Here is a 17,176-nt window from a genome sequence, read left to right as displayed (position 1 = left end):
CTTGTTTACACCTGGACTCTTAATTTCTGAGCTTGTCACTCCTAGTGTTGTGGAAAGAAGCCTGGGCTCAGTCCTTGTCCATGTTTTTGACAACCTACTGTATGACCCCAAGCATAGCTAATAGTTTCTTTGAATCTCAGTGTTAGGGACCAAATTAAATGTTTTGTTAAGAACATCTTAAAGGGCTTGGGATCTTACAGTAAGCCAGTAAGTACCCTGCCCCCCTCTTCCACCAGCCAGGGGCCTCAGCCTGGTGTATATATCAGAGAAAGAAGACACTGGAGTGCGTAAGGTACTTATATTAATAATGTATAACTTGAGCCTGTAGCCAGGGAGAGGAATGCACGCTGGTGTGTGTGTGTGGGGGGGGGGATGCTAGAAGTGGGCTCGAGGAAGCTGTACTTACATAGGTTGTGTTTATCTGTTCCTGTTCACCTTCTGTCTACCAGGCTCAGCTATAGATGTTAAGAATAGAGTAGTGAACAAGATAGATGAGGTCTCTGTTATCATAGAGCTTATATTCCAGTGAAAGATATAGATAATATTCAAGTAAGTAAAAGAGATAATTTCCAATAATGGAAAGTTTCATGAAAAAATAAAACAATGATTTGATAAAGAGTTTCTGAAAAGACAAGGTGTGCACATAGGTAAATGTGGTACATGTACTTGTAGGTGGGTCTAAGTTCTGGGTACACATTTTTATGCTTGTGTTCATGTGGGCAGATGAGCAGGTTTGTGCCTACAATAGTTATATATTAGTATACATGATTTATGCAAGTAAGTACACATGGGTGGGCTCGTATGTGGTACACATGTGGACAGTCATGTGTAGAGACATACATCAGTATTCAGCCGTAACTAGAGATGTTCTGAAGTTCCTGTAGCATTCGTCAGTGGGCCCATTAAGGAAATGGCTTTTCTGCCTCTGGTATTCAGGGCCATTTGCCAGCTTCCTCTCCCCTAGTTCCTTCCTACTTTAGTAAGCTCTCTGTGCTTGGCTCCTTTTAGCTCTAGGAGAGTTAAAGCCAAGGAGAGGATAGAAACTGACTCATCAGGCCAAAAGCTGGAAAGAGGCTGCTAATCTTCTGTGTAACCTCTGTCAGTAAGAAAAGGCCTCCTTCCCTGCCAATCCCTGTCCTTCACCATAAGGGAAAGAGTCCTGACTTGAAATAGGAAGACTTGAGGATCTATTCTTGGCTCTGTCACTTATTATTGTATGACCTTGGCCGGATACTACATCTGTCTAGGTTTTGGTTTCCTTCTTCCTAAGTACTCTGGGTAGTAAGGAAGGAGAAGGAACACAACGGTCTCTTGTACTGGGGGGAGGCTGTGTGGTGTTGTGTCTGAAAGAGAAAGAGTATCATTGTGAGCTGAGGCAATGACATTATCAAAAGTGTGGGGCGTGGGCTTGAGCTTTGTGCATAAGGGAAGCCGGGAAGAAACCATTTAGAATAAAATTCAAACTTCTTACCATTGCCTGCAAGGTCCTACATGATTTGGCTTCTGTCTTTCATTCCTACCCAACTTCTTGCTCATTGTACTGTATCCATACTGGATTCCTTTTTGTTATTTCCATTTGATGCTTTCTGCCCAGAATACTCTTCCCAAAAATTAATATGGTTGCCTACTGCTTATTATGCAAGTGTTAGCTGAAATATCACCATCCCAGGAAAGACCTTGCCTGACACTCCTACCTGAAGTAGTTCATGCCTAATATTTTTTAGTATTTAAAGTGGACATATCTTTTGACCCAATAATTCATCCTACAAATGTACTTGGAAGTGATTTAATTTATTTTCTTCAATCAGATTTTATTGGTACATTTAGATATGCATAATGATCATATTCATCATAGAGAATTTGTACCTGTACATGATATAACTTGATTCTTTTTTCCCCATTCTCCCCCGCTCCCCATTTATAAAAGCTTTTCTATTTTTCCTTATTTTTTCACTTTTTTTAACTTCTCCCTTCTTTCCTTTTCCCCTCCCTCCTCTCTTGTTCCTCTCCCCACTTCAACATTTTCCTCCTATTTCTCAGTACCTAATATACATTTTGGTCCTTATTTACACTTTCAGTTTCTCACACCAGAGAAACAATGTGGTATTCACACATGTGTGTCCGATTTATTTCACTTAACAGTATGGTCTCAAGGGGCATCCATTTACCTAGAAATGTCTCAAGCTTACCCTTTATGGCAGAGTAGTACTTCATTTTGTAAAAAAAAAAAAAAAAAAAAAAAATACATCTTCTTTATCCATTAATCAGTTGATGGACATTTGAACTGTTTCCAAGATTTGGCTATTACAAACTATGCCACTATAAATATGGGAATGCATATATTGCTGTGGTATGATGCCTTTAATTCTTTTGGGAAGATACCCAGAAGGGGACTAGCTGGGTCCAATGGGACCTCTAGTCCTAGTTTTTTTTTTTGTGTTTTTTTTTTTTTAAGGAATCTCCACACTGATTTCCACAGTGGTTGCACTGGTCTACACTCCCACCAATAGCGGAGAAGGTTCCATGACCCCCACAGCCCCTCCAGCATTTGTTATTGGTTGATTTATTGATAATAGCCATTGTTTGGGGGGTGAGATGGAATCTCAGCATTGTTGTAATTTGCATCTCTTGAATGGCCGGTGATGTTGAACATTTCTTCATATACTTATGTACTGTTTGTACTTCTTTGATTTAATATTCTTGAAGCATTTATGGTTTAAACAAATTAAGGTACCTACAAATAGAGGACAAAGAGATTGAGCTCTTTTAGTCTTGATTGAGAATAGCAAAGTATATTGTTACATTTTAAGAAGCAAATGATTGAGCTCTATACTTAAGATTTGTGCAGTTTATTGAATATATAATACTCAATTAAAAACAGGAAAAAGAATAATGTGTACAAGATGCCATTATTTGTGTAGAAAAATGAGAATATATAAACATAAATGCATATATACATGATTGGATACTGGGCTGGTTCTTTGAATTGAGTAGTTCTTCCTACTCATCCTACCCTCTGGTTGGTTGGAGACTGCGAGGTGCTTATTCCTTTTAAAGTCTGATTTTTTAAATTCAATTTTTAAATATCTGTCTTTAATAACATTTTATGAAAGATGCTAATGGTGTAGGATTCTTTTAAAGTGATTATTTTGGTCACTACCCACTAGTTGTGTTATTATTGAGCCTGTATTCTACTACGAGTGGCTCTGTTTGCAAATTCTCTTAAAAGTTACACAGAATATTAGTAACAATAGTTGCTGCTAGTCAGGGTGATTGGGAGATAGGAAAGGGGGGGCACTTATTATTACATATCTTTTTATACAATGCCCTTTGTATGTATTACTTAGTTTTATAATCAGAAAATCAGAAAAAACAGAGTGAAACATTTTTATACCTAAATCTTTGCATACAGTCAAGACAGCTCCTTAAGAATGTACTTTTTTTGTTGTTTTGTATTTTTGAGACAGATTCTCACTGTGTATTTCAGGCTGGCCTTGAATTCACTATGTAGCCCAGGCTGGCCTTCAACTCATGGTGATCCTCCTGCCTCTGCCTGCTGAGTGCTGGGATTATAGGCATGCAGCAGCATGCCTGGTTTAAGAACATGTATTTTTAGAAAATATTTCTCCTCAGTCACTCATTATTGTATCATTCTGCTTAACCGGGTCAAAGCTAGGAAGGGAGGAGGGAAACAGAAATCACCTGATAGAATATGGAAGTTTTTTATGACTTTTTTTTTCCTCCTTTTCGGTGGAGCTGGGATTGAACCCAGGGCTTTGTACGTGTTTGATAGGTGCTCTACCTGAGTGTATCCCCAGCCAAAAGGTGGTGATTTTCAAACTATAAATGTACATTTGAATTACCTACTAATCTTTGTACCAGCTTGTGATAAAAAAGCAGATTCTTGGACCTTGTGGTTCTGATTCAGGAAGTCTGAGTTGAGGTCTAGAAATCTGTATTTTAACAAATTTCCTAGGTAATTTGGGTACAGTGGAGTCCCTACTCTCTGTTGGAGACCCTACTCTGAATAACACCAGTGTAATTTTGGTTTTTTTTTGTTTGTTTTTGGGTTTTTTTTGTTTTGTTTTGTTTTGTCTTTTTGAGACAGAATCTTGATATGCAGCTCACTTTGTAGGCCAGGCTGGTCTCAAACTTGCAACGACCCTCCTGCCTCAGCCTCCCGAGTGCTGGGATTACAGGCGTGCACTGCCACGCCAGACTGCCAATGTAATTTTGATACATCATCAGAAAGACACATCTGTGATATTAATTTTTCCTAACACATACAAGAGAAGAGACCATCATTATACTTTATCAACATAAAAAATGAGGCTCAGAGATGGACAGTACACTTTGCAATGACACTCTAAATATACAAAGTATTTTGAAAAGCTAAGTACAGTATCTGTCTGGTTAGCTCATGGTGTGGTGGAAGATGGCTTACCCTCATAGGCCCAGGCATTAGTGTTGCTAGGTGGATTTTATAACTGTTCCTCTCTCGTTTGTACCCCTAATGCTGGTTCTTTCTGGTATATCTCAGGGAGGGTAATGAGCCAGGAGAGACCACTCAGATCACATACCGTGAACTTCTGGTCCAAGTGTGTCAGTTCAGCAACATTCTCCGTAAGCAGGGTGAGTGTGAGGGTGTGGGAAAGGGGCTGGAGGATTTGGCATTGGGATCTGAGGATTTGTGGGGAGAGAAAAATAAATGGAAGGAACTTGGTAACAGGGAAACAGAAAAAGTTAACTGGGAAAAAAGCCAACTGAATGGGTGGGAGCAGGAAGTAGCAGCAGGAAGGCTCATTGTCAATGTTCTGTGTCTTTTACCTGCAGGCATTCAGAAGGGTGACCGGGTGGCCATCTACATGCCCATGATCTTGGAGCTTGTGGTAGCCATGCTGGCCTGTGCCCGCCTTGGGGCTTTGCACTCCATTGTGGTAGGAGTTTGGGCTGGTGAAAAGGGGCAGGGGTTGAGGACATGGATCTGGAGAAGCAGGTTGGGCCTGGGTGATGGAGGATCTTAAATAACAAAGGGGCTTAATGTGCTTATGTCATAGATCTGTATCAGTTATTCAGTTTCTTCTTGGACCCTGGCTTAGAGATTCTAAGTTTCATGAACAACTCCTTTCCTTGTTCACTCAACCCTGAGATCTTCCTCTCTCCCTCAGTTTTTCTTTCCTTCCTTAGTTTGCAGGCTTCTCTGCAGAGTCCCTTTGTGAACGGATCCTGGATTCCAACTGCAGCCTTCTCATCACTGCAGGTGATTGATTCTCTCACTTTTTCTGCAGACCCCACCTTGAGTCTTAGTCTCGAGTCAGCTCTTTGGTTTGGGGCTGCCTAGGATGAAGGGTAGGACTGCCTGCCTTTCCTCTCCAAGTCCCATCTCAGCTAATCCTGTCAGCCCAAATCAACTATAAGTGCCAGAGTCAAGAGGCCCATTGAGGAAGGGCTCTGTGGACATTGTGCCACTGGGGAGGATAGTTCCTACTAAGCCCTGGAATGTTTGTTGCTCCCCAAAGATGCCTTCTACAGGGGGGAAAAACTTGTAAACCTGAAGGAGCTGGCTGACGAGTCCCTGGAGAAGTGTCGGGAGAAGTAAGTGCACTGGCCTTTTGGCTACTGCCCTGGGTTAACTGGGTCTTTCCTCAGTGCCAGCTCCCTTTGTCCACCCCCGCCAGATGGATAGGGGTGGGTCTTGCCAACTTCCCTTTGGAGCCAATCAGGCTACCACTGCAGGCTTGTCTTTTCTCCAGGGGTTTCCCAGTGAGATGCTGCATTGTGGTCAAGCACTTGGGGCGAGCAGAGGTTGGCATGAGTGACTCCCCCAGCCAATCTCCCCCGGTTAAGAGGCCATGCCCAGATATCCAGGTGAGTATGGTGCTGGTATACTTCTGCAGGGGTCAAATTTCCTCCCACTTCCTAACCAAGAAGTTCCTAAAGTCTTCTTTTGCTTCCTTATTATAATGCTGAGGGTCTGGAAGCAGTCCTACGAATGCTTTGTCTGGCAGGGCTGGCTGGGAGCAAGGGATTTTGACCTTGAATATGAGGGAAAGGCTTTTGGACCTCAAGAACTTGTCATGAGAGGTTGTGAAGGAGAGTCCTGTGCTGAGTAGGGTATCTTGACAGGCACAGAGAAGCCTCAGGATTTGGGCTTGGATTAGAAATGAGCTAATTTAGGTGACTGTATGTAGTCATCTTAAGTAGAATGTGACTTGAGGTGCACTACCTTTCGTGGCCTAAGGGATGTCTACCATAGATGAACCAAAATTCCTCAATATGGCTTTTGGTAGCTTTGGATCCAGCACTTCTGTTGGAAGTGGTAGAAAAGCTCAGTGTGGCCTTCAGGTCTGAGGGGCATAAGGTATGAAAGCTCTGAGGTCCAAAAGGATAGAAGGCTACTTAGATTCTGTGACATGAAGGGGCCTGAGTGGTATTGGGATGGAGATGCTATAGTTTAGTTTAACAATAAATGTTAGTGATATGCACATATAAGAGCTAGAGTCAGATTTAGGAAAATAGAGGCAGAGGAACCAGAGGGAGGGGAGACAGAGGGACAGGAGACATCCAGGGGTTTAAGACTCACTCACCCTTCCTTCCCACTCCTCTATCCTTGGATCCTGCTCATTGGCCTTTCCATTCCATGGGCTCTTAACAGGGTAAGCTGAAAGAGAAATCCAAGCGCATCCGGCCCCAGGTATCCACTTCTCCACTGCCTTGGGCATAGCTTTCCTGCATGCTTATCTGTGTGTCCCTCTATTCTCTGCCTGTTTGCTCCATTAAAGTAGTTGCCAGACCTTTCCCCCTTACTCTTGCTCCTAGGCACCTAGTAACATCCATGCCACTCTAAAGCATTGTGAAATCAAATATCTATTGCTGCCTCTGTCTACTAGCATGGAGCAAGGATTTCAGAGAGGTAATAAGAGACATCCCATTTCACTCCTGCTGCTTGGGACCTTTGTGGGAGAGAGGACCAGATAACCAGTCAGAAAGTATTTACTGTGCACTTAGCTGGATGAAGCCAGAAGAGACAGAGGAGAAGCAGATGGAGGAGGTGCAGGCAGACCTTGACCTTGGAATTCACCATCAAGCTGGGGAGTTAGACATGTATTACAGAAGAATGAGTTTTATACAGGACAGCAAAGAAGAACATTCCATTTATTTATTTGTCTTTTTTTTTGAGCAAGGTCTCACTGTGCAGTTCAGGCTGGCCTTGAGCTCACTTTGTAGCCCAGGCAGGTCTTGAACTCCCAACAGTCCTCCTGCTTCAGCCTCTCTCGAGTGCTAGGATTACAGGTGTGCACCACCACACATGGCTCAAGAAAAACATTCTAAAATACATTTATATACTTCTTTGGGATTTACAAATTGCATATAACTCTCTGATGTGATTAAATATTAAAATTGAATCAAGGCTATACTACAGGTGGTTTTAAGCAGAGAGATCCATAAGTAAATGCTCAAAAGAGCTTAGTGTGGAAGAGACAGGGGGCCTGGGTCCCAGAGACCAATTTTTAGCTGTATGACCTTGCATAAGTCTCTTTTTTCTAGGCCTCACTTTCCTTATCAGTAATAGATGATAATGCATACTTAAAAGAAAGCAAAACATAAAAGTTCACTGCTCCTATGCTTTTTACCATCTTAACAGGCTACCTTGCCCAAATGGTACCTTTTATGCTAATGGTGCACCTTTCTCTATTCTTACTAGCATGGTGGAAACAGATCTGATTCCTAGGGAACCCTACTTTCCTTTTACAGCTCAGACAAGGACCTAAGCCCTTCTTTTCAAAGAACTATTCAAACTTCATGGTTTTAGAGTGTAGGCTCTGGAGCAAGACTACGTAGGTTCAAATTCTGGCTCTGCCATCTGCTACTGTGTAAAGTTGGGCAAGTGACTTAAGCTCTCTTGCTCCAGTTTTCCCATCTATAGCTATCTTATAGAGTTTTGTCAATATATATAAGGTGCTTGCCACATAGTAAGTACTAAATAAATGCTAGTTGTTATTACTTCCTTTGACAAAGTAAACTCATAAGTCTGCCTCAAGCTTCCAGCATTTGGATTTTTGTTTCTTGGAGTGAAAACAGTTACCAAAAGAACCAAACAGGCATTTTATAGCAAGCTTCATCCTGTCTGCATCTCAGAAGGGGAGCCAGCAAGACAGCAGCAGTGACCATGAGGGAGCCAGCAACATACCCAGCTCCAAGTCAGTCTTTCGTGGGAAAAGTCAAAAGAAGCACGATAACCCCAAATTTACAGAGGAAACCACATGTCTGGGCCCTCAAGGCAAAGCGCAAAGCTGCTGCAGGCTCAGTCTTCCTCGTGTGACTGACCAGCTGCATCTTCCCAAGGGTGGTGACTCTCATCACCGCCCACTCTGGCAGTGAGGTCAGGCATGATCCACACAAGGACAAGCTGGAGAAGCCCCAGCAGCTCTGTGCAAGCTGGAGGCTGCAGTCACTTAAGTGCCAAGACACCAAGGAAGAACCTTTAAACGAATTGTATTTCTCAAGCACCTTTAAAATAATAACTTCAGAAGTCAAAGCTGATCCCTGGGCCAGTTTGCTGTTGAGAGTTTGCAGCCCACTCCAGCCTGTCTCCATTTTTTGAAAGAGATAGTCCTGGAAGATTTTCATCTTTTACCTCCCTCTTCCAGCCAGCGGGTCACTTCTGCAGACATCCAGAGACACACTCGGAAAGCAAAGGAAGCCAGGCAGAGGCTGGCTGAGGCCTTGAGGGTAGACAGCCTGGCCAGGGAGACAGAGAAGATGAGTGTCCAGGAGGAAATACCTGAAAACCAGGTAGAAACATGAGCAGGAACTGCTGGAGAATCCCAGATGTGAGGCTGCTGGAAAGAGGGTTTCACTGTGAGAAACATTTCTGATTTCTCTATATGTCTTCAAATACCAATCCAGCCCTTACCAATGATCTTGTAATAACCAAATTGCTCTTTATTAAACTGTTTTTGTGAGGGGAAAAAAAAAAAAAACAGCATAAAAATAGGCTTATAGTGTTTTATTTTTGTTTTCTTGAGATAGGGTCTTGCTACACAGTTCAGGCTGGCCCTGAACTCACTATGTAGCACAGGCTGGCCTCAAACTTGCTGCAGTCCTCCTGCCTCAGCCTCCTGAATGCTAGGATTATAAGCATGTACCACCATACCTGGCCAAAATCCAGGTTTTTTGGTCTGAAAATTGCAGTAAAAGCTGTGGAAATTCTGATAGACTTTCAAACCCCTTCAGCCTTACACAGTCTTCAAGGCAAGGCCTGACAGGTGCCCTCCTTGACCATGTCACCCATGAGCGCCTTCATATTTTTTTTCCATACCTGGAAAGCTGCCCTTTCAAGGCCACTCTGGTATAAGGACAAGGGCCAACTCTTCCATTTTTATTTTAGAAAATAAAATTCAAACCTTTTCCTGGTTCCAACCCATGGGTCTTACAGGCACACACCTCATCCACACCCAATGTTTGCTTCACTAATTGAGCTCATCCTGCTTCCTGGTGCTTGTTATTGGCTCCACACCTGGAATACACCACCTCTTCCTCTCCTCCCTACACACACATACACACCCACAAAAAAAATACTTTTATAAGATTATAAGAATTCACTCAGTGCAGAGCCACGGTGTAACTATGCTTTATCCTTTGACAATTCACAGTACTATAGAGCAGCACCATTTGTCCAAAGCAATATTGACATAGTTCTGCCTAGATACATTAATGCCTTCAGCTCAAGGTAATTTGGCAAGAAAAAAAGTATTCATATGACAGGGTACATATAAACTCACGTAGATTTTTCCACTAAAAAGTAGGGTGTGCTTGTGTATATTCTAGCTGGGGTTCTCTTCTCTTCTTATTTTTAATGGCATCCTCACTTGGACTGGGATTGTCATTCTCATGATACTCATATGTCAGAAACTTAAAATTCTGTAGAGTAAGGGCCATGTAGTACAGACACATGGCAGTGGCATAAGTGATTAGAGTCATATTCTTATTTACCAAGATACATATCTAACACTTCAGGATTTTTTTTTTTTTCTTTTGGTACCAGGCATCAAACTCAGGACCTTGTGCTCACCAGGCAGGCACTGTGCCACTGTGCCACTGACCACTTTGGGATTTTTAAACCAAATATGCACACAATAAATTAGCACATATCTGTGTAATAAGGGAAAGGCATTTCTCTAACATTGTCATTTCTATCTACCAGCCAAGGCCATTGAACATTTAAGAATCTAATGAATATGAAAGGGCTTTGAGACAGCTAAAGCAGTCCCCAACCAGTTTTCATCATCACACCCTTAAATTTATCTCCCAGTGTTTTTTTTTTTTTTTTTTTTTTTTTTTCCAGTACCGGGAATCGAACTCACTACCTTGCACTTGCCAGGCAGGCGCTTATGCCACTGAGCTATATCCCCAGCACCCCCCAGTGGTTATTAAACTAACCTCTGTCCCTTCTGACATTCATCAGACTTGTCTACCTTACCCCCTGGGGTGGTCCAAGGCTTGGTGTTTATTAAATATCTTTCCTTTTGGATATTCCCAAAATCCTGTGAGATCATCTGGACAAGAATGACTATCCTTATTTTTTAAAAGAGTGATTTGAGGTAGAGTGACTTATCCAAGGTCATATAGCAAGGAAGTGGTAGAACTGGGGTTGCAATCCAGTACAAGTTTTAGACAATTCAGTGAATCCAGCTTCACCTGGCAGAGAATAGACTATAACAATTAGGTAAAATTTGGTATTTAAAGAGGTGATGTGACCAGGAAAGGAATATAGTTTCAAAGGAGAGTTGAGAGAAATTTCAGAATGACAGATTCAGATGTCACTATCAAAGGCATTTGGATATAGAGGAGCATCACTTTTCTGGATGGAGTTCACCTTGGTCCTTTTCCACCAATGTGAAGCAAGGCTTCCTGCTGCATGGAACCTGTCTCCTCAAACAAAAGGTGCTATGGGAAACCCCCTTGGTGTCAGTGTTATCAAGGTAGAAAAGAACCTGTAGATGTGGATGGGATCTGGACATATAGAAGAAAGTGCTTGGACCAAGAGCTGTTGATTTCTTTCACTACTAACAGGATCAAGTGCCCACCTCACCTGCAGGCTCTGACTAATTTAGCATTTCTGAATTGTGTAGTATCTGCATCCCTGCTGATAAGCCACTAGTTTCCTATAGTGCATATGTGTGTATGCAGGCTGTGTGTGCAAAGTCATTCATTCAACAAAAATTTCCTGAATGTTTTCTTGAGAATCAGTCACTTTACAAGCTGTTGGCGATACAGAAAAAAGAAGACATAAAAGACATACCACTGCCCTCCTAGAGGTCACCATCTAGTTGGGGGAGACAATAACTAAGTAAATAAATAAAAGAAATGGAAATATATGCTGTCTGGGAAAGAAACGTGGAATTGTGGTTAATAATAATTGGAGAGGTGGAAGAGAATTTATCATATACCACTCAGGAGAAGTTCCCCAAAAGGTGACCTTTCACCTGAGAGTTGAAGGGTGGGAAGGAATCAACTGAGGGGCCCTCCTCAGCCTGAGGCCAGGTGAGGGGAGTTCTGTGGTACAGATAAGGGAAGGATGGCAGAGTACCCAAGAAGCCTGCTGTTATGCTCCTGTTCTCTGCCTATTCTATCTTTGCAGGGCCCTCCTTCTGGTGCCAGGTAGAGGGGTCTCCCACCCCATCTTAAGCTGTTCACAGTTTGTTGCTTCCTATTCCTCTCTTCCTCTTCCTGTAGATCTCCTGGAACCAAGGGGTTGATTTGTGGTGGCATGAACTCATGCAAGATGCAGGGGATGAGTTTGAACCTGAGTGGTGTGATGCTGAGGACCCACTCTTCATCCTGTACACCAGTGGCTCCACAGGCAAACCCAAGGCAAGTATGTATGTATGTGTGTCTGTTAGGTAAAGTGAGAAATGAGTTTCTAAGGAAGCGTGTGATGACGGAAACATTATTGTATAACCATATGTAACAGATATGTCACATTATCTTTTCTAAATCAAATTAAGACATATGTTCTCAATTACTAGATGCTGAGGCCCAGGGTGAGACAAGTCAAGTTGGGGCTTTCATGGTACCCAGAAAAGGGAGGAAAGGATCACCTATATGGCTGACACTGATCCTTGCTGATTCCCATATGGTTTGGTTGAAGAAGAGCTATTCTGTCACCTCAGGCCCAAGAGTGGGCACAGGATCCCTCTTGTGCTTGTAAGACCATAACTCCAAGTTGCATTTTTTTCTTCATGGCACATTGTTAACAGCTAGTCCCCTGCCAGGGGACAGCATGAGAGCTCGAAATATTTTGAAAAGCTGACTCTTCCATTGACTTGAAAAGTACATCACTCTACCTTCTACCCACTTCATCCTTAAGTTCTTCTCTCCAGGTGCTTTAGAATATCTCTCAATGGGATGTTAGAAACACATTTTGGCCTTTTCTTCATAGGGGTAGAGTAAGCCAAGTGCATTGTCTTTTTTTTTTTTTAAGTCACCCTGATGATGTGTCATTGAGTATGAGGACACAAATGTATAGCAAAAACGATGTGAGTGTGCTGGGGATGTTCATGTGTAAGTGATGTGATGGCTCAGAAATGTAATCTCAGTATATAGGTGAGAACGATGAGCTGGTGTGTATTTGTAATATTACGGGTATGATAAAGAAGATGAGATGAGAGCATAGAGAAAAGAGATGAAAGAGAAATGTGCTGTGGAAAGGATGATGGTAGGCCAAAATCCCCCAGAAGGGTCTTTCTCCAGCTCTGCCAAACCTCCATTCATTGGTAAGTGGACGTGGGCTGAAGGCCCCAGTCTGAGGCCCCATTCTTCCCACAGGGTGTGGTACACACAGTTGGGGGCTATATGCTCTACGTGGCTACAACTTTCAAGTATGTGTTTGACTTCCACCCGGAGGATGTGTTTTGGTGCACAGCAGACATTGGTTGGATCACCGGCCATTCCTACATCACCTACGGGCCACTGGCAAATGGTGCCACCAGTGTTTTGGTGAGAAGGGAGCTGAGACTTATGGCTACCTAGCCTACCTGGGGGGGGTGCATAAAATTATCCAGGATGAAAAGAGTTAAAGACATCATACCACAGTGATACATACATACCTATGTTTATAGCACCACAACGCATAATACTTACACATGATGGAGTACTATTCTGTTGTAAAGAAGGATAAATATGAGTCATTTGTAGAAAAATGGATGGACCTTGAGACCACAATATTAAGTGAAGTAAATCAGACACACAATCTTAAATATCATATAACTTCTCTTGTATGAGAAACCCAGAGTATAAATAAATTTGAAAACAAAATAAAAGATAGAAAATAGGAAACAGGGAGATAGATCTTTTGCAAATGAGAAGAGGATCTAAAGATAGAGGGAGAGGGGAGAGAGGGGTGGGAGAGGGAAATGAAAGAATTAAGAGATGCTAAGTATATCCTTAAGATGTACTCCTTAAGATGAATGTAAACTTTATGTACTACAAACATGTACTATAAAAAAAATTTAATCCTGAGTCACACTATAGGGAAAAAAAAGATTATCCTGTGTGACTACCTCTGAAGGTTATTTAGTCTGCTTACAACCTGTTTCTGGGAGAAAGACCTTTGAGGGAATTATGTATCCTGACCAGGAAAGTCTCTTGGGTTGTCTGGTCAGGGAGTTAAAACATGGTCAAGGGGCCAGGGATATAGCTCAGTGGCACAAGCGCCTGCCTGGGCAGCACAGGGTCCTGAGTTTGATTCCTGGTACCAGAAATAACATGGTCAGAAAGGGCAAAATACTTAAACTGAGGTAATGGTAAGGGAATGGAGGGACCATTGAGAAGGACCAGAAATGACCAGCTTTCACGGGGTCAGTTTGAGGGGATCCCCACATACCCAGATGTGAGCCGCCTGTGGAGCATTGTGGACAAATACAAGGTGACCAAGTTCTACACAGCACCCACGGCCATCCGTCTGCTCATGAAGTTTGGAGATGAGCCTGTCACCAAGTGAGCCCCTCCCCCAGTTGCTTCCCGCATGGGTATCCTTCGGGCTGGGTGCTTCCCTTTGTATAGTTTCTTCCCCCTCTGCCGACTCTCTGACCTGGAACAGGGAGGGCATGAAAAGAGGCATGTGTATCCTGGTTCTCGGTGGTACTCAGAACTTCCTCTCTGCTATTCCTCTGCCCAAGGCATAGCCGGGCATCCTTGCAGGTTCTAGGTACAGTGGGTGAACCAATCAACCCCGAGGCCTGGCTATGGTACCACCGGGTGGTAGGTGCCCAGCGCTGCCCCATTGTGGATACCTTCTGGCAAACAGAGACAGTGAGTAAGGGGTTCAGAAGGCTGGGACTCAGAGACAGTGTGGAAAGACTGACTCAAAACCCTAATCTCTGCTTTCCACAGGGTGGCCACATGCTGACCCCACTCCCTGGTGCCACACCCATGAAGCCTGGTTCTGCTGTGAGTGCCCTGATGAGTGTGTGAACACTGCTGGTCTTGGGCTTGGCAGGGGTAGGATCTTGGGGCATTTGGCCTACTGGAGAGTTGGATACTGGACTAATATATATATAAGGGATTTGGAGTGCTGGGATGCGTTGGAAGTTGAATCAGAGTTGCCTCATTCCACTTTTTGGGTTCTGTCTCCCTTTTGCTTTTAGTCCTTTCCATTCTTTGGCGTAGCTCCTGCAATCCTGAATGAGTCTGGGGAAGAGTTGGAAGGTGAAGCTGAAGGTTATCTGGTGAGGCCCTGACTCCTAGGGGTCTTTGAGCAGAAGGGATAAGGGTCCTCATGTGTATTTTGCCTTAGAGTTTATAACCTAATCTCTCCTGGTAGTTGCTTAGGACTGAAGCTCTACAGTTGGGGGATTGTCCTATGCTGAAAGCGTACAGGGGGAAACCCTTGCCTGTATCTCTGCCTTTTTGTGCATAAGGTTCTTAGGGTCTTTAGGAATCTGTTCAAAGGGCTGAAGGGAGGTTAGGGGAAATGGAAAAAAACGAAACAAGTTATATCATGTATAAGTACAAATTCTCTATGATGAATGTGATAATTATACATATATATCTAAAATACCAACAAAATCTGATAGAAAGAAAAAAAAAGATTATGTTCAGATTCATGATGGTAATTTTTGGGGTCTGGAAAATTTAGCCCCAATCCTTCCTTTGATGAACATTCTCACAAAAGGAAGCTTCATAACATAGAGGACGATTACATAGGCTCTAGAGTTCTACAGAACCTAGAAGTTATTGTTCAATTAATGTTAGCTGTTCCAGTTTTTTGTAAGGATCTTACCAGCCTTGTCCACTAGATCCCAAAACATGTCACTCTCCCAAGAGCAAGTTAGTAATGGGTAAGACATGTAACCAGGTCTTTTGACTCTTAACTAGAACCCCATCCATCCCATTTATCTGCTGCCACGGAACAATTTTTTTTTTTGGTTTTTCTCTGGTACCGGGAACCGAACTCACGACCTTGCGCTTGCCAGGCAGGCGCTTTTGCCGCTGAGCTAAATCCCCAGCCCCTGAGCTAAATCCCCAGCCCCGAACAATTTTGATTGTTGAGCAATACTTATTTACTTGTATGTAGGGTCCCCCTACCTTTTTTTTTTTTTTTTTTGGTAGTGCTGGAAAGCAAAACTCAGTGCACTCTGCTACTGAGCTATTCCCCCTAGCTCAGCCCCACTTTTTTTTTTTTTAGGCAGAAAGGCTAGCCTTGAACTCACTATGTAGCCTAAGCTGCCCTTGAATTTATGGCAGTCCCCTTGCCACAGCCTCCCAAATTCTGGGATTACAGGTGTTCACCACACCTGCCTCAGTTTCACTTTTTTATATGACTGTTTTCATTTGCATAATACTAGAACTGCTTTTCTGAGGGAGGACCCAAAAGAAGACTTGCTTATCACTAACACAACACTGTGCTAGGCACTTTCCACACACTATTAATTATCCTCACAATAACTTTAGAAAATAGAAATTGTTCGCTCTGATTTACAGATGAGGATCCTAAAGCTCAGAGAAGTAAAGTTACTTACCTGAGGTCTCATAGCTAGTAAGTGGCAGAGTTGGGATTTCAAACCTGAATCATCCCTCTCCAAAGCCTGTATTTGTCTTGTTTCTCTGGAATGACACTTAGGATATTTTCCTCAGGCTTAGGAGAACTATGACAGTCTTCCTGTAAGAGAGCCTCGCAGGAGTGATCATTGTGCCTTCCTCACTCCCCAGGTGTTCAAGCAGCCCTGGCCAGGGATCATGCGCACAGTTTATGGAAACCACCCGCGCTTTGAGACTACCTACTTTAAGAAGTTTCCTGGTTACTATGTGACAGGAGATGGTGAGCCTTGGGTACCCCCTCGCTGTGCCTCCCACTGAGACACGTACCTTCACCATCTTCCACTTTCAGAAGAGTTGGTTGGGAATGAAGAAGGACAGAAAAGAAGTATGTTTTACGTGTCTGGTATCCAGGCAGAGCTACAGAGAAGACTGTAGGAGCAGGAATGAGTGTTGCAGGAAAGGTCTCAGGATGGTGCCATCTGAGATTAGCTCATGAGGAAGGAGGTTTTTGTTTCTTACTCCTGTATTTACAGAGACAGAGCATGTAGCAGTATTACTGTATCATATGTGTCTTCATGCTTGAAGGCTGTTTGTCCAAGTCTGTCCACCAGTCCATTCACCCATAAATATTATTGAGCACCTATAATGCCCAGATACTGGTCTAATAATGTGGGATATTACTATGGATAACATAGTTAAGTTTTCCAGTCTTAGGGAGTGTACATTCTAGTAAGGAGGGGACAGACAAAACCCAGCAAACAAATAAACTTAGGTAGAGGTAAGTGTATAAAGAAAATTAAAAATGTGATAAATAATCCGGGCTGGTGGTGTACCCCTGTAATCCCAGCACTCAGGAAGATGAGGCAGGAGGATAACAAACTCAAGCCCAACATAGGCAACTTAATGACTTAGCAAGACTATGTCTCAAAATAAAGAGTAAAAAAGGTCTGGGGGTGTAATTCAGTTTCAAGGCCCTAGGTTCAACCTCTAGTACTATAATGTTAATAGTAACTTCACTGATACTACTTTACACAGGATGATCAGAAAAGGCTTCTGTCAAGTGACATTGCAGCAGAGACCTGAGGAACGAGAAGAAGCTAGGCATGGGGAAATCTAGACTAGTGAATCATGT

The 17,176-nt window shown here is 42.9% G+C and overlaps 2 protein-coding genes across 5 annotated transcripts in view; one reads left to right on the top strand and one right to left on the bottom strand.

The window, feature by feature from the left end:
• Gss (glutathione synthetase) overlaps nucleotides 1–17,176 on the bottom strand; it is a 55,800-nt gene that overhangs the window by 12,291 nt on the left and 26,333 nt on the right. Inside the window, exon 13 of one of the 2 annotated variants that reach the window (XM_013514054.1) lies at nucleotides 7,309–8,742. The exons of the other annotated variant lie outside the window; for it this stretch is intronic. Coding sequence (XP_013369508.1) covers nucleotides 8,628–8,742 — 115 coding nt within the window. The 3' untranslated portion in view covers nucleotides 7,309–8,627. Of the gene's footprint in view, nucleotides 1–7,308; nucleotides 8,743–17,176 lie in introns of those variants that run through there. 2 annotated transcript variants of the gene reach the window in all.
• Nucleotides 1–17,176, top strand: part of Acss2 (acyl-CoA synthetase short-chain family member 2) — a 49,438-nt gene that overhangs the window by 29,247 nt on the left and 3,015 nt on the right. For 2 of the 3 annotated variants that reach the window (XM_005384812.2, XM_013514052.1), the window contains exons 3-15: nucleotides 4,541–4,632; nucleotides 4,834–4,937; nucleotides 5,188–5,260; nucleotides 5,520–5,595; nucleotides 5,754–5,868; nucleotides 6,656–6,694; nucleotides 11,740–11,877; nucleotides 12,832–13,002; nucleotides 13,868–14,001; nucleotides 14,184–14,316; nucleotides 14,398–14,454; nucleotides 14,652–14,732; nucleotides 16,216–16,324. In XM_005384812.2, the coding sequence (XP_005384869.1) occupies nucleotides 4,541–4,632; nucleotides 4,834–4,937; nucleotides 5,188–5,260; nucleotides 5,520–5,595; nucleotides 5,754–5,868; nucleotides 6,656–6,694; nucleotides 11,740–11,877; nucleotides 12,832–13,002; nucleotides 13,868–14,001; nucleotides 14,184–14,316; nucleotides 14,398–14,454; nucleotides 14,652–14,732; nucleotides 16,216–16,324 (1,322 nt within the window). The remainder of the gene's footprint in view (nucleotides 1–4,540; nucleotides 4,633–4,833; nucleotides 4,938–5,187; nucleotides 5,261–5,519; nucleotides 5,596–5,753; nucleotides 5,869–6,655; nucleotides 6,695–11,739; nucleotides 11,878–12,831; nucleotides 13,003–13,867; nucleotides 14,002–14,183; nucleotides 14,317–14,397; nucleotides 14,455–14,651; nucleotides 14,733–16,215; nucleotides 16,325–17,176) is intronic. The other variant, XM_005384813.2, reaches the window with a different exon arrangement.

Source organism: Chinchilla lanigera, unplaced genomic scaffold (genome assembly GCF_000276665.1).
Source record: "Chinchilla lanigera isolate Chin_1 unplaced genomic scaffold, ChiLan1.0 scaffold00021, whole genome shotgun sequence".
NCBI lineage: Eukaryota > Metazoa > Chordata > Mammalia > Rodentia > Chinchillidae > Chinchilla > Chinchilla lanigera.
This window is presented reverse-complemented; position numbering and strand designations above follow the sequence as displayed.